Source organism: Euphorbia lathyris, chromosome 10, assembly GCF_963576675.1.
Source record: "Euphorbia lathyris chromosome 10, ddEupLath1.1, whole genome shotgun sequence".
NCBI classification, from domain to species: domain Eukaryota; kingdom Viridiplantae; phylum Streptophyta; class Magnoliopsida; order Malpighiales; family Euphorbiaceae; genus Euphorbia; species Euphorbia lathyris.
The window spans coordinates 16,990,059-17,011,729 of record NC_088919.1 but is presented as its reverse complement, the minus strand read 5'-3'; the positions used below and the strand labels follow the sequence as shown (position 1 = coordinate 17,011,729).

The following is a 21,671-nucleotide window of genomic DNA, read 5'->3' as shown; positions in this document are numbered from 1 at the left end:
AGGAAATTCCGAAAGAAATCATGACGTATGCTGACCACCAAAGACAAAGCGCTTCTTCATCCAACAAGTACAGATCGACGACAATCCTGTTGAGCCTCTGGGATTGTAGATCAGGTCAAAGCCGTTGTTGTTCCTATTGGGAAGGGCATTGGTGGAGGCATGGATGAGGCCACAATTAATGTCTGCCTCAATTGAACACTGCTAGACTGTTGTTCGCAGCTAAGGTGTTCGCCAGAGAGTTTTTGGAGACGGTGTTGTTTGGCGTCAGTGGAAGGAAGTTAGTTACACGAAAGAGAGATTAGTTAGTATATATAGGTGTGTTATGAGAAGGGAAAGGGCAGGAAGAATTGTGTTAGTAAGCACCATTAGTGTGTTTGGCTCTGTTCTTTGAGCAGAGAGAGAATTTATTTCCTGTGGGAGCTTGAGGTCTTTTTCAGCTCAGTTTATCTTTCCCTTTGTCAAGTTTTCCATCTTACCAATTCAGTTCTCTATTTCTCTATTTGTGTAGTCTTTCTGTTTCTGTTTCTATCATTCACCCATGATACCTCTAATCTTCCCAACAAGCAGTAGAAATAATCCTTGTATGTTCGCACAAACAAGAGTATGCATTCAATAAAAAAAACAAATAAAAATAATCATATCAATCTGGGGTAACTTTAAAACTATGGTTGCGTTACCAGCCCTTGATCTGGATTTAGTTATAGGACCCTGCATCTTCAAATCAGTTAGTGGCCCAAACTCGGGCATTTTTCTTTCTTGTTTACCTTTCTTGTGGAATAGAAAGGTAGTGCTCATTTTTAAATAATCCTACAGTCTCAAGAATAGAGTTCGATTAGAATAATGTCTCCCTCTCTTTGTTGCACCATCTGCTCCTTATAAAGGAAGTACAAGCCAAGATATGACTAATTACAGAAATTCTAGCTAGTAGAGTATGCCAGCTAACTAATAGGAAACGTAAAAGTAAATGTCTAATTAAGAAACAAATATGCAGCTAATAGGAGAGATAAACCTAATCCAATCTGCTTATCTTCCCATGTGTAAACCTTCAAAGACCTGGTTAAATGAGTTTGGTTTGACCAGGTCAGATTTTCTAACAGGTAAATGATAGGGCACCCATGACTTCAGGGTAAACCCCAGGTTGCTCATAGTTTTCAACACTACTGTGTTAACAATATGGGTCAATTTCCTGCATTGAAGATAAATCCAGTCAACCCAAACTTGGTAATAGGTCAATATAACTCCAGTGGAAGGGAAGTAATCAAACCTACTGCTAATCAGTAAGTAAAGACAACATAAATAAATAATTTCCAGAATGTAGGATAACTAAGTGTTGACAATCATTACAACCATGAAGCATGAACAACTTGTGATCTAAAATGGTCTACCAGCTTCGAAGTTTCCAATAAGAGAACCTTCTTTTGAGTCTTACTTTTCATTTCCTTGTCACTGATATCTACCATGGCATAAAGGAGATTTAACAAAACAAAACAGAAGGCCCATATACATCAAGTTTCATTATCTAACAATAATCAGATACATCACCCATGCTAAAATGACCTCTTCTATAGAACATATGTGCACAGTGCACCCTGGTCCTCATTGCTAATCTCCAAAAGGAAAACATAAAATGGACAAAGCTATGTCTGTGAGGGCACTGCTTGATACCTGATTCATTCTCCAAGCATCAGATAATAAATTCTTCTGATTCTCTGCATAAGAAAGGATAAGCATGAGAAAACATAAACAGTAACATAAACTTAAACAAAGACCAGAGAGAGGAGTAGAGAAGCTACTGAAGACAGAAGCTAACCAGAATCAACAGCCTTAATTTCTCTCGTGGTTGCATCAGCTGACATTAATGGATTAATGAAGAACTGTGCAAATCTGAACCATAAGTCACATGCAAAACAAATCAAGCTCAGTGACTCACAAACTCTATGAGAATACAGATGAGAAAACTACCAGCAAAATATAAACTGCTTTACCTGTCCAAAGCATCTTCAAAACAATCAGCATTGATATCAAAAAAGTAGTTTGTGTGCTCCGAAGATGTAAAAGCATTAGTGTTCCCTCCATGCTAAGCAACACGTAAGCAAATTACATTGAGAATGCAGTTAGTAATATGAATCATAATTATGAAATAAGCTTGCAAGTATCATCTTGTCATTGTAAAGAAACAAATAAAACATCTGCACCTTTTCTATTTACTCAAAACACACTAATGAAAACATAACTAGAACCAAAGGACATTGAAAAAAATGGGTAAAGAAGTACTTGGGCTTAAATCTAGACGAAAAGATACCTCCCAAAAAGCTGATTGTCACATACTTATTGTAATGAGAGAATGGAGAATGATTTGCTAATTTTATTCATGAGAAGGTACAACACATATATACATGTACAAGCCTTCTAAACTAGGTAAGTGAGCTAATATGATACTGTCCAAGGATCTAGTTATAGGCATGTGAGTGGACTCTTGTTTCCTTGTTCTTCCGAACCTACGATTAGTAAGCATAGTTGTTAAAAAGGCGCTAAGGGGTCATGGAGGCGCAACGCAAGGCGCACGCTTGAGGAACATGGGGCGCATAATATATATATATATATATATACACACTCTCTACTACTAGTTAAAGCATATCAATATTTGATATCAAATACTCTATTACTAGTAAAAGCATAAACCAAAAAAAAAACTTATGATCACATAAACAAGATAAAAGCACATAAACAAATAATATTAAATGTCAAAAACACCAGGTTAAGTTCATATTTCATAGAGACATTAACATATACTTAACATCTTAACCTAAGTACCTAAATAGTGCTACTAAACTAATCACCATTCATTGTCAATCAAAAAGAACACACACACACACAAAAAAAAAAAAAAAAAACTAAAACTAATAATCATCACCAAGATCATCTCTGCTGGTTCTTCTGTTTCTGTGTGTCGCAGTTTCTGTTTGAGTGGAGACAATTCTTTACGTGAGAATGCTCTTAATCCCTCTCTAGTCTTTCTATATTTATGTCTTTTGATATTCTTATTTAGATCAAGGATTAAGATTAAGTTTATTTAAATTAGATTAGTGATTGAGATTAATCAACTATTTGTTTTACACAAAACAGTAAAAAAAGAAAAACCTGGTGAAAACAATGTGTTACTGAGGCACGCCTTGACTAAGGCTCCGAAGCCCAGGCGAGGCGCACAAGGCAAGATCCTTTTAAACTGTGCCTCGCCTTGTGCAATCAAGGCTCACAAGGCAAGAGCCTTCAACAACTATGCTAGTAAGCAAGGGCTCGTTAAGAGAGAACCCTCCAATCTCTTAGAAACTTTTGATGGAAAATAATGCTCGTCTTCTTTCATTTTATATATATATATATATATATATAAATAGTACAGAACATAAGCCACACACAAACTGCAGTTCTACAATAACCAGGAGTGGAGAGGAAGTTTGAATTCCAGTTAGAAAGTACACATGACAGACACTAGAGCAAAACACAACATTTTACTTCTTGCTCTTCTATGAGATTAGAGCTCCTCCAACAAAGACACAATAGCAAGTAGAACTTCTACAGATTCTACACAATCTACATCTGCGAACATAAATTCACTAGCAACACTACAGATATGCTGCATTGAATCGAGTAACAGGAAGATAGTGCCTTCAATATCTCCAAGGATCTTTAAATAATTCTCCATTTGTTGTGAGTAACAGTAAGATAGTGTCTTCAATATCTCTAAGGATTTTTAAATAATTCTCCATGTGTTATGAGTTGTATATTGGGAGTCAATGAAGCACTTCATTGCTGTAATTCCCAACTTTCATGTTTTAGACAATAGGTCAATTACATATTGTCTCTGAGATAAGAAATCCCTATAGCATTGCTCCTAGTAATGACAATATTATTCACATATAAGAATGATGTGTGAGTGTAGAAACTGAATAATCATGCGTGTTCTTCTGCACACCAAACTTTTCAATCGCTTGATTGAATTTCTTCAATGAAGCCCAAAGACTTTGATTTAAATAATATAAAGGTGTCTGAAGACGACTAACTTTCCCATACTCCTAATAAGCAATAAACCCTTGCGGTCTATGATGCACGGAAACGGAAGCGGAAACGGGGAAACGGAATTTCTAAAAAACATAGGAAACGGACGTGGGGGAAACGTGTAAATATTAAAAATATAGGGGCATATTTATAAATATTAAAAAATAAAATAAATATAAAAATAATAATAAATTATAAATTATAAATAATAAAATAATTATTGACAAGACAATAAAAAAAGTTTGACATTCATAAGGATGGTCTTTAAAATTAAATTCTTTATGTTAAAAGAATAAGAAAATAAATAAAGAGTCCAAAACTTTACATTCATAAGAAAAAAAAATACAGTCCAACAACAACATAAGAGCCCAACCACAACATTCCAGAAGCATTCCACCACACATTTGAGAAGAAACAAAAAAAAAAAACCAAAAAGAAGAACTTCCAGAGCCTTGGTCTTCTGCAGTAAACACAGAAAATAACAGACTCGAAGAAGAAGAGAAATCGCCAGACTCAAAGAAGAAGAAGTTTGCATGTAAACAAAGAAAACAACCTAGACCAGACTCGAAGAAGAAGAAGAAGAAATCAGAATTTCGATTAAGAAATAGGTACAAACAGTTTGAGTTTAGACGCTGAAATCTGGAAACGCGTTTCAATTTTTCTGTAATTACAGAACGTTTCGTTTCCGTTTCCCACATCTTGTGGAAACACTGAAACGTTGGTCCAAGAACGTTCCCGTGCTTCATAGCTTGCGGTTGCTCCATGTAAAAAGACATTATTTTCTCTAATTGATGCAAGGGCCAATGGTAAGTGCAAGCCACAGAAATAAATGACTGAACTGAAGTCAATTTAGCAACAAAAGAGAAAGTGCTATAGAATAATCAACACCATAAACTTGACCATATCCTTTCATTAGCCATTTAACCATCTTAGTTGACTTTGACAACACAAACCCATTTATGTCCAATAGCCTTCTTCTTCCCAATTGGTTAGATCACTAAGTCCCAAGGGCTATTATCATCCAAAGCATTCATCTTTCCTGTCGTACCATTGCGCCAGCCAAGATGGGATAAGGCCAATAATTTTAGGAATAATGATAATCAAAAGAGCAACAAGGGAACAAAGAGCTACTATCCTCTAGGGTAGTAAACTAGCTTTGATACCATGTATAGAACGGAGAAAAACCTAACAATTTATTTATATATACATGTAAAAGCCCTCTAAACAAGGTAACTGAACTAACTATGCTAATCAATATCCTTATAATCAAGTATATACTATACTAATTGTCAATAACAATTCAACTGTTTTGCAGCACTTATAAATAATGTGTTGCCTTTGTAAGCAGCGGAGATACCTTAACACTCACGTTCAAAGCTGGAAAACTGAAGCTTAAGGTTTGAAGAACTAGACATGTATAAATGACCAAACATTGGATTGAATGGCTCTGGTAACATGTTAAAGAACCATTCAAGCAAAAACTTAAGATGATAAGTAAGACCTCAATGATATTTTTTTATTATCTTTAGCACACACACTCATGCAAATGCCCCTAGGGCTTGAAGCATGTATATCAGATTTTTCCAATGTCAGCCTTTCACATATGGAAACAATCAAGGGTGGTAGAACATGGCCGAAGTGTTGCTTGAAAAGAGAGTCATCTAGAAGGGCAATGCAGGGAATCAACAATTCTATGCTAGACTAAGTCTACAACAACAACAACAAAGCCTTAGTCCCGAAATGATTCGGGGTCGGCTAACATGAACCATCATATAAAACCATGAGAGACTCGGATTACAAGGAACAAACTCTATGACATATATTAATATACTAGATGAAAGAAACTTGGAGATACTCGGATCATAAGGAATAAACTGTATGACATCTATTACAAATATTAATACAAGATAACTCAGATAAAGAGGAGACCATCCCCTAAACCTGTAGCATACCTAAAACCTGTACATGAATTTTATTAGCAAGAAGTAACACATATATATCTTGACCAGCCATAACAACAACAACGAAGTCTTAATTCATGTTATTTCTTTGTATTGGTATTTCTACAATCTTTATCTTACATGAACACACATATATATACATCTAGTATACTTAAATTACCCCTAATATCAAGGAGACAACTCTACCCTACAAGCAGCCTACACACCTTTACATTTACCCTACAAGCAGCCTAAGTATGCTGTAGCAGCCCTTCAGCAGTCTACATCATACTATAAATTAATTACACTCCCCCTCAAGCTAGAGCATAGGTATTAATCATGCCCAGCTTGTTACATATATAGTTAACCCCACCACCCGACAACGCTTTGGTAAATACATCTACTAATTGCGCCATCTTCTAGCTTTTCCCGAGTAAAGTAGCAGTCAACTTCTATGTGTTTTGTTCTTTCATTGAATACAAGATTGTTGGCGATATAGACATGCAGCATAAGTGGCAGTATAGTTGTTGAAACCGAGCATAGTTTGGTACGATGCCACTGGGAGCATTATGTCCCAAGTACTGGGGCGGTTTACCATGCAATTTCCATCAAAAAAATTTGACATGCCCTTCTCCCCCACAATGATAACAAGTACGTGGGGAACTACGGTTGCCACTAGGAAGAGTAGTGTCTCCAACTCTACGACCTTGACTAGCATTACTTACCAATGCGACTGTGTCACAGGTCTTCTCCGTACCGTCCACAGGCTAATGGAGCAGTAGAAGCAGCTAATAAGAACCTTAAGAGGATTCTCGTAAAAACGGTGGAATCACATCGGAATTGGCATGAGCACCTCCCACTCGCGTTGTGGGCTTATCGCACGACAATTAGAACCTCAACTGGGGCAACGCCATTCTCTTTGGTGTATGGAACAGAAGCAGTCTTGCCGATTGAGATCGAAAAGCGATCATTGAGAATCGCAGTGGAGGCAGAAATTCCCGAGGCGGAATGGGTGAAGAGGCGATGTGAGCAGTTGGCTCTAGTTGACGAAAAAAAGATGGAAGCGTTTTACCATGTACAGTTATACCAGAGAAGAATGGCTCGGGCTTTCAATAAAAAAGTCAAGACCAGCCCTATCAAAGAAGGAGATTTAGTGTTTGTTTTAGGTGGGGGATTACAAGTTAAAAGGTCTTCTAAGTCAGCACACGAAGAGTTTGTTCCCACCAAGTATAGTTTTGACTCCCAATTAATTTTCTATTAATTTTAGAGGAACCTAAAGTGAGTTTAGTGACAATTTTCTTTTCATTTCCCTTTGACATTTAACTAATAAGGTAATTTTCTTTTTTCCTTTTCTCTGTTTTTTTTTTTTAAATAGCAATACAACACTCAAATCCCAAACAGTACACTTAAATCCCACAATTAAACACAATAGACAAAAAAAGGCAAGAGAGTCAGATGCAAAGGAAGACTTTCCTGACAAACGGATGGCCGGAAATGACATTCCTCTTGATACCATGTAATTTCTTTATATTGGTATTTCTACAAGTTTTATCTTACATGAACACACATATATATACATCTAGTATACTGAAATTACCCCTAATGTCAAGGAGACAATTCTACCTACTAGCAGCCTAGACACATTTACCCTACAAGGAGCCTAAGTATGCTGTAGCAGCCTAATTACAGTTCCCAACTAATTGGGAAAGCTATGAATTTTTTCTTTTACTTTCATAGTTTTTGTGTAGGCCATTTGAAAAATCTAATAAACTGAGGTCATTTTAATTAACTTTAATCCAAGTTATTCCTGATCTTCCTCTTTTTCTTTAGCATATTGAATTCTATTCTCTTAGATTTACACGTTGAAGCATACATATGCCGATTTTAAACATGTCCAAATATTCTCAACAAGTGTCATAACTCACTCTTCACCATACACTCATGCTTTATCCCATCTATTTGTGTGCCCACTCATTCATCTCAATATCCCATCTCTCCTACACTCATTTTGTCAACATTGTTTTCTTACTACCTAACACTTATTCCATCAATCAAGCATCACTAGTCGAAAAGTTAGTTCTATAAATTATTCCTTCAAGTTTTATGAGCATATCTATATCACATAGCATCCTTGTTGCACTTCTCCATTTCAATCATTCTACTTCAACTCTCTTCTATATCTCTCGTACTATGAACACTAAATCTTGAGTAGCGAAACTAGTCACGTGAAGGTACACACACCACCATAAGAGACACTTGAGCATTTACAAAACCTTCCTATTTCGAAGCTTAGGATGCATATACTTAGTCTTCAACATGCTCAACTTGAAACCTTTCCCTTTTGTAGTACTTTATTATAGTTCCAATTTTCTTTTTATTCTTCAGTATCATCTATAAGCATTATGTCATATGTGAACAGTATGCACCAAGGTACCGCTTCTTTTTATGTGTCAAGCTTCCCTTACAACTTTATTGACCAATCATACTATTCAAAAAAAAAAATAATAATAAGAGGTGCATTTTCCTTCCAAAACATCTCAAATAAACCCTAGCCAACACAAAGATGAGGACTCCAAAACATCATATACACATGAGAGTTATGGCCCACTCACCAACACAAAGCAGAGAGTAAGAGGCTTATTTCCATTTCACTTGTTCTTAGATTAATGACTCAACTGCCTTCCTCAGCTTAGGCTGCATAAAAACAAATTCCAGGCTTATAATGTAACATGATAATGGATACATCAGTCTTATTTATAATTGCTTATCAGACTTCAAACCCATTTTTTATTCATGCAAAAACTGGCCTTGGAATTTGAGCAGGTTACTCTATGGGAAGTAGGGTAAAAGGTTACTACTAATGTTTTCAAATTTGAACATCCAGAACACCCTTATAAATGTCGATACATGAAGTTTAGCAGGAATAGCGACACATTTATATGCTCTTAGGTTACCAGCTATGCCAAAAGTTAAACACAACTACCAGGCTACAACTCCATATATTAGACCATTAACGATCAGGAATGCTAATTTATACTTCATTTTCAATATGCAATCAGCAAGGAAATCGAACAAACAGGACAATTGAGCAGACCAATGCCATACTCTCCAACAAGTAGCAGTTCGTGCACTATCTATGCAAGTCACAACCTAAAAGAGAAGGAAGTATTACATTCAAATTAGTAAAACAAATACCTCCGTAATGTACTTTGAATAACTATCCTCCAATGGATATTTCTCACTAGCATAAAACAGCATATGCTCTGCAAGAAAATTCAGATGACAAAAATAATCATAATAATAATAAGGCAACAATATAGACACCCCCCACTAGCAAAATCCCCGCAGGCAGACTGTTAAACAAGAGTAAAAAACAATGGAATAGTATAGAGAGAAAGATAGAGAACCAAGAAAATGGGCAAGGCCTTCGAGGCCAACGGGATCGCTGAAGGAGCCAACACTGACATCCATGGAAGCAGCACACTGAAAGAGATAACCAAAATTACGTAAGCAATCGGATCAATTGAATGGGATAAATAACAATTGTAAGAGGGATTTGCCTTATCGGTTTCAGGATCGCTGATTAAAAGGACTTGGAGAGAGTTGGTGAGAACGATCCTCCTGTACTCTCTCGCGTCTGTTCTTGGCTTCACTATCTCTTCCTCCTCTTTACCCACCGCCATTTTTTATTTCCGAGAAAGAAGAGAACGATTTTGTCGTTTTTCTTTGCAGAAAAACTGAAGAAGAGGAAGAAGATCACTTCCCTGAACTGTTCACTTCGTCTTCGTCTTCGTCTTCGTCACAGATGTTTCCTGTTCAGCCGTTGTGGAGAAGAATTCTGCCTATGCTTTTCCAAGTAACTACTACTTTCTTTCTGATCAAGAAAAAATAAAATAAATTGCAAATATATCCTAACGTTTATCCCTCGTTTGGGAGGAGGTTAATGGAAGTAATGGAAGGTTAAGTATTAAGTTAATCTTGTTTGGGAGTTATTTTTTGAGAGTAAATGGATGTTAATGGAGTTAAATCTTTACTTCCTCTAACTTCCAAACTCTAACCTCCAAATTGGGGGTTAGGTTCAGGAGCCATTTTACCTCTACGGACTCATTTCATTTCCTATATCCCTTCTAACAAACATCCGGCTAACGTCTAAAATATTATAATTTTATTCTTAACTAGGACGATTCCCTCGCGTTGCTTCGGATATTTGAAAGAGATAATCTACACTTAGAATAAGAAGAATAAAAAAATATAATAACATAGCATAATTTAAAGAATTATTTGATGGCTAAATATAATAGTTGTGGAAGTTACCATCAAACCTAACATATAGTTCCATTTGAAGACATTTTTAAGAGTATTATACATAATATGAGATGATGCTTTGGAAACCTTTTTAAGTTACAAACATAATTCTTATTTCGTAATATGGCGAGAGAGTAGGTAAACTTCAAATTTGAATAACAAATAGAGATAAATTAATCTTACACCATAGTTGGCCAAGTTAAATTGGCAAGCGATCAATCATTTTCATCTCATCTTTAACTCGTTGTACACTTATTTTAATCCAATTGATTCAATCAAAACAAATTTGACAAAGACAAATCAATATCATCTATACTTAAATCTCTTGTTGGATTGTTATGTTTATTCATCCTCAACCTTGAATGATACAAAAATTATAAGGTCTGTATTTATTTGAATACTTTAAAAGGTTTAAATTTATTATAAGAAATAATTTTATACATTTTGTGGATGTGGTCAATTATTTATCTACTTCTGTTAAAGAAAAAAATGGCCAAATTGGAAAAATAAAATTAAAAAAATAGCAGAGAAAAAAAAAAGACTCACGTGATTGATCCTCCTTCAGCAAGGTAAACTTACGTGATATTTGTCGTTATGCAATATTAAATGGTAATTTTTTGGGTAAATTCCAAAAACAACCCATGTGGTTTGATGTTGTTCAAAAAAAAACCTTTGTGGTTTGTTATTACCAAAAAAAAGTACTGTGGTTTACGCCGTTACCCGAAAAACGGAAAAGGGCTTAACACCGTTAAAATACTGACGTGGCACAAGGGTAGAGTTGGGAAAAAAAAAATTTATTTTCCTTTTTTCTTTCTTTTTCTTTTTTCTTTTTCTTTTTTCTTGTTCTTTTTTCTTTTTCTTTCCCTTCTCCCTTCTTCTTCCTTCTCTCCTCCTCCTTCTTCCTTCTCTTCTTCTTCTTCTTCTCTTCTTCTTCTTTTTTTTTTTAAATTTCTGAAATTTTATTTTTTTTAATTTTTCTTTTTCTTTTTTCTTTTTCTTTTTCTTTTTCTTCTTTTCCTTTCCCTTCTTCTTCCTTCTCTCCTCCTTCTTCTTCTTTCTTCTTCCTCCTCCTTCTTCTTCTTTTTTTCTATTCTTTTTTTTTAAATTCCCTTACTCGAAGAAATTTGGAATTTTCCCGAAATCTGGAATTTCCAGATTTCGGAAAAATTCCAGATTTCTTCGGAAATCTGGAAATTTCCAGATTTCTTTCTGGAAATTTCCAGATTTCCGAAGAAATCTGGAAATTTCCGAAACTTAAAAAAAAGAAAAAAATAAAGGAAGAAGAAGAGGGATGAAGAAGAAGAAGAATGGAGGAGGGGAGAAGAAGGAAGAAGAAGAAGAAGAAGAAGAAGAAGAAGAAGGAGAGAAAGAGGAGGAGAAGAAGAAGAAGAAGGAGGAGGAGGAGGAGGAGAAGAAGAAGAAGAAGGAAAAGAAAAAGAAAAATTAAAAAAATAAAATTTCAGAAATTTAAAAAAAAATGAAGAAGAAGAGAAGAAGAAGAAGAAGAAGAAGAGAAGGAAGAAGGAGGAGGAGAGAAGGAAGAAGAAGGGAGAAGGGAAAGGAAAAGAAGAAAAAGAAAAAGAAAAAAGAAAAAGAAGAAGAGAAGAAGAAGAAGAGAAGGAAGAAGGAGGAGGAGAGAAGGAAGAAGAAGGGAGAAGGGAAAGAAAAAGAAAAAAGAAAAAGAAAGAAAAAAGGAAAATAAATAAAAAAAAAAAATTTCCAACTCTACCCATGTGCCACGTCAGCATTTTAACGGTGTTAAGCTCTTTTCCGTTTTTCGGGTAACGGCGTAAACCACAGTCCTTTTTTTGGTAATAACAAACCACAAGGGTTTTTTTTTAACAACATCAACCCACAGTGGTTGTTTTTGGAATTTACCCTAATTTTTTTTAAAAGGTTGTGCGAAATGCATTACATTAAACAAAATAAAATTACATTAAATAATTTTTTTTTAAATATTAATAATTAATTAAAACGTGTCTCTCATTAATATTTGGGCGTCCCACCCACCGCAGCAGTCTCCATTCATTTCTATTGGGTAAATTACACCCATGACCACTGAACTTCAATTCTTAACAGTATGACCACTGAACTTTATATTTTTTTAACACCGGTGGTCACTCAACACCTCAAAACAACCATTGACGGCCTCAAAATAAAAAATTCGAAGAGTTAATGATATTCTAAGAAACTTTAATTCTTGAAAATTTTCGTTTTGAGATCATTTAGGTGTTGTTTGGTTAGAAAAGAGAAAGTAAATTTTTAGAGAGAGAAAACTCAAAAAATGTGATTTTGAAAAATAAAAAAATGTGGTTTCATGGTAAATATCGTTCTTAACAACTTTAATTCTTGAATATTTTCATTTTGAGGAGTTAGTTAAAATTGAGTGGCCACCGATGTTAAAAAGTCTAAAATTCAGTGGTCATACCGTTAAGATTTGAAGTTCAATGACCATAATGTTAAAATGGATAAAGTTTAGTGGCCATAGATGTAATTTACCCCATTTCTATTAAATTTCTTCCTTCCAAAGAAACTGTGTCGTTTTGGAGTAGATAAGTGGTAAATTTGTCAAAATTATAAGGATATAATTGGTATCTAAAAATTCTAAATTGATTGCATTTTACTGTACATATCTCACTTCTCTTTTAATTCTATAGAATAATATTGCGGGTCAAGAGAGATTTTACCCATAATATTAATAAGTTGGGTCAATTTCACACATTATTATAAAACACGTATATTTTGTTTCTTATTCTCAATCAATTGCATATCCGTTGTTTCTAAAAAAATCCATATTTTTTTTGTGATTTAATAATAGAATTGGATATAAATTTTTTAAAATTTGATGAAATATTTAAATTTTGTTTTGTCCAACTCGTACAAAATACATTATATTTTGTAATTTTTATTTTATTTTTTCACGACTAATCATATGTTTGTGATTTGTTATTAATTAGTGATAAAATGATGCACATGTGAAGTGTAGATGAGAAGATTCATGACCGATAAGACAATTTAATGAATTATTTCTCAAATTGATCCAATTTATCAACGTTAAGAGTAAAATTGCTCTTAGCTAACGTTAGGGGTAAAATTGCTCCTGGCTGTAAACGTTAAAGGTATTTTTGAACCTTATAAAAAAACTACTTCTTTCTTTTATTTTATTTTTATATATATATATAAAAAGGTGCAACACAGTGCTACACTAAAAACACACTTGTAAGCTCTTATTCCAAAATCTCCCTTAAGTCCTACAGTGGCTCTTTGAGAATGTGCACTCCAAGGGACAGAGGACCCGCATAGTTGGCTCGCCAATCTGCACTCTTGTTTCCTTCTTTATAGATATGTTGAGGTCTCTCACTCTTTACCAATAAGCTCCACATAGACCCTCACTAGAGAGGGGGCCTCGTTAGGGGGATAAGGTATCGAGAAATAAGGTTAACACAAATCTTGCTATCAACTTTTAAAAAGACTTTTTTATAATTCAGCGACCAAGCAAGTCTTAAGCCATTTATAACGCCTCATAACTCCGCCTTAACCACTAAGCAGACACTTACATTCTTGGTAAAGCCTTGAACCAAGTCACTTTCGTTGTTGCGGATAAGGGCTTCAGCCGCATCTAAGAATAAGCTCTTTTTAACTGCGACATCCCAAAATGGACCTTAGAGGACTTCACCCAACCAAAACCTCTTCTTTAATGGGTTTATGTGTAGCCAGTTCCTTGGAGATAGCCCGATTACTATTAATGATGTCGTTAATAGTCACTTTAATGCTCTATAAAATCTCCATGATAGTTCTCTTAGATTGTTGGAACATAACGAGGTTCATATTCTTCCATAAGTGCCAACAAGCAACCGCAAAAACAAGATGCCAGTAGTTGTAGGAGAGGTCATTTGGAGAAAGAGAGACCACCTTTTGAAAGAGAGGAGAAAAATAACTATTCCTTACACTATTCATCTTCTTCGTCATCACCATCACCACGAAATCAATAATTCCCAACACCACTATCATCAAAGAATCAAGAGTTTTGCCACAAAAGACCAGTTTTGGTTTCCTTTACCTTACTAAGGAAGCTTTCGACATTCTTGGAGCTCATATCTCTTTGCTCGGGTTTCCCTATGCATCAAGAGATCGTTGGCATGTGACCATGATATGCTTCTAATAAACGGACATTAATACCACAATATCATGTTTTTCTGTATTATTACATAGATCTTGTTCTTCAACAAATTTTGTTTCACTTTACACTTTTATATCCATGGTTCTATGAATAAATTGATCCAAGATTATAGTCGTACTACTCTTGAGAAGTGACGAACACCACCTATGTGATTAATGGATAGATATGATCTCTAAGACATTTTCAGGTTCTCTATCTATGTATAAATTTGTATTTGCGTTCATTTTGGAACCATTGGAACATGGTTATTAAAATATGTTTTAAAAAGGTACTTATTAAGAAACCACTAGAGCCGGCATATTTAGCCAAGAGAGTTGTGAACCCGTTAGCGACGAGGGTCAAAACGGCAGTTCCTAGGTAGAAACCAACAAATGATGTTTCGGCATATCACTTACATGTAATTTCTTTCATTCATACATGCATATGTTTACCCATTTTCCCTTATATCCCTATTGTGAAATATGTTCCACATTTTTTCCATTTGGTTATATAATAATTTAAGCAAGTTTATTTTCAGTATTCATTTATTTTTTCTACATATTGTATTAACATTCACGCCTAATAAAAAAAATATAATGAATAATAAGAAATAATGCCATGTTTTAAAAGATAAAGATGTTGAAATGAATATATTGTATCCACAAATTCGGAATCTCTATGACAAAAATAATCATCTTCAGTTGATTGTTTCTACTTCCCGGTTGATCGAGCAGTGAACCTGTCTAACTTGTATTTTTATACAAAACAAATCAATTGATAAAAGATTCCATTTTTAAGCAAAAAAAAAACGAAGGTTTTTCCAAATGGCTCGTCAAAGCGAGTCCAAGGCTCGTGCTTGCGTCCAACTTTGATCTACCAATTGAGCATTTTTTACCTTTAATTTTCAAAACCTGTTTTTTTTCTGACAGTGGAGATTTTGCTGGGGGATTAAAACGGAATTTTTAGCTACTTAGGGGGCGTTTGTTTCGGGGTTTTATGAAAGGGTAAGGGAAATGAGAGGTTTCATTCCATTTATTGGTGTTTGCTTTATTAATTCAATCATTCCCTTTATCATTTTTTTAGTTTTGATTTTACCTCTAACTCCTCTAATCTCATTCCTCCACCGCCTAAGGTTTTCTGTTCCCTTTCTCATCTTTTACTAACTTGAACTTCTACATTCGTTATAAAATTCTACTTTATTACTTTTTAATTTTTATTCTCGTCAATATATTTATTTATTTTTACGTTTTTAATCCTGGATTAATTTCATTTTTTATCCTTATATATTTTTAAAGTAAGATCCATGTTCACCGCAGCAAAATGTTACCGTATTTCTGAGTGACAACTCTTTGATCAGGATTCTGATCACCTGAAATCACAATAACCGTCAGAAAAAGGGTCGGACTCCGGTGAACCCTATTTGATGTTAAAGTCAGTGATAATACAAAGAGAATATCAAAGACTAAAGGAAATATATCAGAATGATTAAGAAATCAGATACCTGGATGCTTAGGATACTTTTACTATTTATAGATAATTAAAATTGTATCTTTGGACGCGTGGCATCTTATGATAGGTCAATGGACCCTAACTTTGCATGTCAACATATTTATGAAAGTGAGGAGCGTGTATTTGGAATCTAGTGTGTTTTTTTTAAAAAAAAAAAAATTGCGCACAATGCGATTACATTAAAGAAGAAAGAAAAATCTCCACCAGACCCGGATGTGATTCGAACCCATGACCTCCGAAGGCATAGGTACGCTCTCAACCACTAGGCTAAGAGTTTCACCACATTTGGGACTGCCGCCCTCCAAAGAAGAATCATCATAAGAAGTTCTCTAAATTCCCTAATTCATATCCAAGATCCAAACGGTAGAAACGATTCGAGTTTTTCAAGAAAAATACCAATAGGCATAAGCAGACTGGTCGGTGTTACATTTGTAGTAAAAAAAAGACATTACGCTCGTAAATGTCCAGATCAACCACAAAAGCTCAAAAACCGGTCCAACAACTTTCTTGTAGTCTTGAAGATGCAAATGTTGAATCATTGTATTTAAAGAAAGATGAGGCAACACCAGAAACAATCTTTACTCTTGAAGATTATACAAATTCTTCTTCTTTGGAATATTCTGATGATGATTTTCCAGTTTCTAATGATTTGCTTCCTATCTATTCCCTACAATCATACTCATCATAAAGTCTTACTCCCATTTATCCTCTAGTCAATATTCACCTTTTGCCATCCAAATATGACTGGCTCATTTCTGTTATAGGTGTTATGGATACCGAGAATCAAAAGACAATGGTTAATCCATCAATTTTACCTAATACCTCATGAGAAACCCATTATGAATATTTCAAAGTTGTAGATGGGAAAGTGTTTTCCACTACACTCGGATCCAAAAATACTTATTGGAATTCGATTTTTTTCCTAACTGTATCATTTGGGTCAAAGTCCTCGGGTCAGCACTTCCAAACAAAGACATCTTAGTTGGTTTTGATGTCTATCATAAGGCTAAAGGGTTTCGGATTCAAAATTGTACACTTGTATACCTAAGTCGTACTCTCTAGCTGAAGTCTCACCAGATTTTCAACAGATCAAAAAGCTTCTCTTGAAGTCTTGTGCTGATTCCCACTCACAATTCTCTCATCCTTCTCCACTCTAGAAGAATGAAAATTTCTTCATCAGATTATCGTTCAAGCTTAATAAAGATGTCAATCCTACTAAGGCAACACATCCAGGCAAACACCTTTTGATCTTCTCCTAGCGAAGGAAGAATGTGCTCAACCATTGTAACAAGGCTTGATAGAGCCAACCACATCCCATTGGGCTTGTCAACCATTTTATGTTGAAAAATTATCAGAAATAGTTCGTGCAAAGAAAAGACTTGTGATTGACTACAAGCCTTTCAATGGATTTCTAAGAGATGACAAATTCCCTCTTCAAATGATTAATTCCTGATTTGTTCATCTCAATGAAGCTCGCATTTTTTCAAAAATTGATCTTAAAGCAGGTTTCTGGCAACTAGGGATCCATCCAGATGATCAATACAATACAACATTTTGTATTCCTACAACCCAGTACTAATAGAGAGTTATGCCCTTTGGGCTAAAGACAACCTCATCTCTGTTTCAAAAGGCCATGATCAAATTTTTTAAGCCCATCCTTCATAGTGCTCTCATCTACAGTGATGATATCTTACTCTTCTCTAAAGACGTCCAAGCCCACGATAGTCGTTTGGCCCAATTCCAGCATATTGTAGATAAGCATAGCATTATGCTTTCTAAAAAGAAGAGCACAATTGGACAAAACTCATTGGGGTTTTTAGGCATGAGATTCTATGATGGTCAATATCAATCTAGACCCAACATTTCTCAAGAATTATTGAGATTCCCTGATGAAAATCTTTCTACAAAGCAAATCCAACAATTCTTGGAAATTATAAATTACATCTGGAAATTTATCCCTCGTGTCTCTAAGCACACTAACCAATTATTTTTAGGAATTTTTTTCGCCACCACAAAAAGGGGGGCATACTAGTCCACTAAAGTCCATAACATAGAGTCACATTGCTGATCTTCATTTAGATGATGAAACATTTCCATGACTGGTATTTCAACGACAATATGTTAGAGGACCGTCAAACACCAAATGCACCATAGTTTAGAGGAAGAAAGATCTTGTGATGGTTTCAGATGAAAAAGGATAAGGAAAGGGCAATCTTGGTAAAACTCTGTTTAGGAAGGTTTGTTATAGTGAGGAAGTTTTTGAAGTGAACAAACAAGTGGTTTTTGGAATAACACTGAATTTCGAGGAGGTTCTTGAAATTAGTTCTAGAAGGAAAAGGATGGAGAACTAGTATAAGATGTCATAAAGATAATAGGTAAGGAAGTAATGGAGGTAATAAATGAAGATTGTGGTCTGGAAAGTAAGTGTGGAATGAAGTTCTAGTTGCCTTTTATATGCTCAACTTGAAAATCATATTTTGCAAACTAGTCTTTAAGTCTCAATAATTGTTGGTTAGGGAGAGGTTTGTTTTTTTATTCAAGGATTTTTGGAAAAGATGATTTGTCCATTCTAACAGTAAAAGGGTGACCGATGAGATGAAATTCAAATTTCTTGATTCAATTTTTTATCGCAAGAATTACTTTGATCGTAATGTGCTAATATCTTTCTGCAAGTTTTCATCACTAAAAACCTCCTCAGGCCTATCGATATGCCTTTTACTTCCATAGCTCTAGAAGAAATGGTCGTGATGATTCTGAAGGAGGCGATGAAACATGCACTCAATCACAACCACAACCATCAATAGAGGCTTTTGCTGAGGTACCTCTATTCTTTCTTATCATTTGTTGTTTCATTGCTTACTTAATCTTTGTTAATTGGGTAAATTCCAAAAAAAACCCCTGTGGTTTGATGTTGTTCCAAAAAACCTTTGTGGTTTGTTTTTACAAAAAAAAAGGACCGTGGTTTCGCCGTTACCCGAAAAACGGAAAAAGGCTTAACACCGTTAAAAGTGCTGACGTGGCAAGGGGTAGAGTTGGAAAAATATTTTTTTTTTATTTTTCTTTTTTATTTTTCATTTTCTTTTTTATTTTCTTTTTCTTCTTCTCCACCTCCTCTTCTTCTTCTTCTTCTTCTTCTTCTTCTTCTTCTTCTTCTTCTTCTTCTTCTTCTTCTTCTTCTTCTTCATCCCTCTTCTTCTTCCTTCTTTTTTTTCTTTTTTTTAAGTTCGGAAATTTTTAGATTTCTGGAAATTTCTGGAAAATTTCCAGATTTCCAGAAATCTGTCCAGATTGAAAATTCTGAACAGATATCTCGTCGAACCTCCAATTCTCGTCGAACCTCCACACCAAAAACGCAGCAATCCATCAAATAAGAAATACATTTACACTAATTTCTTACTACCAAAAACGCAGCAATCCCCTGGCACCCCTTCCTCCTCCTCCTCCGATTCTCCACCGTTGCAGTCGCGGAGCTCATGATCAGCTTGACTAATCCAGGGCTTCGCCGGCGATTCCTCTTCGTGGATAACAGGTTCTTCTCTAATTTTATTCTATTTCCTGTTATATTGTAAAATTACTTCTCAATTCGTTATTGCTTCAAATAGCCACTGATTCTTGTATTTCTGCAATTCATTCAGCTATAGTTACAGTTATAGCGCTTTGTAAACGCATTTAGGTCGTAGTAACGTCCGAGGAAGTAGAAATATGGGGTCGATTGGTGTGGGCGTGGAGGAATTGTGGATATCACCTACTGATTCGCATCCTGGAAAAGAGCAACAGGCCGCAGGAGTAGGAATACTCCTTCAGAATTCTGGAAAAAAAAATAGAAGAAGAAGAGGAAAGGAGGAAGAAGAAGAGAAGAGAGCGGAAGAAGAAGAGAGAGGAAGAAGAAGAGAAGAGGAAGAAGAAGAAGAGAAGAGAGGAAGAAGGAGAAGAAGAAAACGAAGAAGAAGAGGAGGAGAGGAAGAAGGAGAAGAAGAAAATAAAAAAGAAAAATAAAAAAAATAATTTTCCAACTCTACCTCTTGCCACGTCAGCACTTTTAACGGTGTTAAGCCCTTTTCCGTTTTTCAGGTAACGGCGAAACCACGGTCCTTTTTTTTTTGTAAAAACAAACCACAAGGGTTTTTTTGGAACAACATCAAACCACAGAGGTTTTTTTTGGAATTTACCCTTGTTAATTTTAAGCCCTAAAAAAGAGAGCTCACACTAATATAGACTTGCCTCTTACTTTTGGACCTGAAGCCTCGTGGAACTTGAGTTTTCAGCTTTGCGATCCCACCTTTCAATCCACCCAAGATAGTCATAAGCTCACTAGTTGATCCACGTAACAAAAATGTGTTCCTTTGGGAAATCTTGAGACATGCATTCTAGAAAAGAATGAAAATCAACCATGCATAGTAACCCGCATTCACATCACCTTTCTTTACAAATGTATCATTTGTATAAATGAAAGAATTGAAAGAGTTGAAGTACAAATCTCCAATGCACAACATACTAGTTAGTTAGAGAATTTAAACAAAACTCAATATTTTGATTTTAATATTTAGATTCTAGTAACTCATATTTAGAGTCTGATATTGGTATCGTGTAAAATATTAACATTAATATTAATAATTACTAATAAAAAATATATTATATTTTGATTTTAAAAAATTAAAGTTATATAGGAGAGGGGATGAGAGGAGATAGGTAAAGAGATGAGAAAAAAAATCAAAAAAGTTTCAAATAAATTTCAATATTTTAAATAATTATCTTTTTTAAAATTAAAATTTGGATAAACAAATGAAAACAGGCTAACATTCAAATAGCTTACGACTAATAAGGGAGGACAAATTAATAATAACTTTAAATGGATAAAAAAAATGGATAAAAAGATTAAATTGTTAAATAAAATAAAAATAAAACTTCTCATTCTGTAGTAGTAAATTCGGGTTTTTCAGGGATTTGGCGGCCTTTTATCCAGCCTTCTCATTCAATGGTGTGTTGGCGAGCATTTTTGGGTTATCTTCCAACGCAAGATGCTCTCCGGACTAGGGGTTTGCAAATTGTTTCTCGTTGTCCGTTGTGCTGTAGTAATTGTGAGTCATTGGATCATTTATTGGTACATTGTTTGTTTGCTATGCAGGTTTGTGCCAGTATTTCTTTACTTTTTGGTCGTCAGCTAGATCTCACGCATTCTTTGTCAGGTTTGATTCAACATACTTTTTCTCATCGATTTAGCTCTCAAATAAGATGTTTATGGTATTGTGCAATTGTAAATATAGTTTGGGTGATTTGGAAAACCAGGAATGATTGTATTTTTGGTGAGCAATTTCTTAATATTCATTTGTGTTTGCGCTCACTTTGGGCGGCTATTAGAGGTACAGATTCTCTTGATTTTGGCACCATTTGGAATTCTGTGGTGGAGAGGAATATTTTGTTGAATTTGGGTTTGCAGCCTAGATACATTCGTGCTCCGCGAATTATTGCGGTTTGTTGGCAGCCGCCGCCGCCGTTGTGGATTAAAGCAAACACAGATGCTTCCGTTGTGGCTGGCTTAGCAGGTTGTGGTGGAGTTTTTAGGGATCGCACAGGTGGTTCTTTGGGATCTTATGCTTTTCCGTTGGATTGTACGTTAGTGCACATAACTGAACTTCAGACGGTTTTATTTGCAATTTCTTATGCTTTTTCGCGTGGGTAGCGCAAGCTTTGGATTGAGAGTG

At 35.0% G+C, this 21,671-nt stretch overlaps 1 protein-coding gene across 2 annotated transcripts in view; it reads right to left on the bottom strand.

Annotated features, from left to right (window-relative positions):
* LOC136209784 (insulin-degrading enzyme-like 1, peroxisomal) overlaps nt 1-9,878 on the bottom strand; it is a 31,052-nt gene extending 21,174 nt beyond the window's left edge. The window contains exons 1-6 of one of the 2 annotated variants that reach the window (XM_066001367.1): nt 9,557-9,878; nt 9,404-9,479; nt 9,192-9,259; nt 1,986-2,077; nt 1,811-1,884; nt 1,666-1,709 (exon numbers count right to left, since the gene is read on the bottom strand). In XM_066001367.1, the coding sequence (XP_065857439.1) occupies nt 1,666-1,709; nt 1,811-1,884; nt 1,986-2,077; nt 9,192-9,259; nt 9,404-9,479; nt 9,557-9,679 (477 nt within the window). In that variant the 5' untranslated portion in view covers nt 9,680-9,878. Of the gene's footprint in view, nt 1-1,665; nt 1,710-1,810; nt 1,885-1,985; nt 2,078-8,608; nt 8,691-9,191; nt 9,260-9,403; nt 9,480-9,556 lie in introns of those variants that run through there. The other variant, XM_066001368.1, reaches the window with a different exon arrangement.
* Between the last annotated feature and the right edge of the window lie 11,793 nt (nt 9,879-21,671).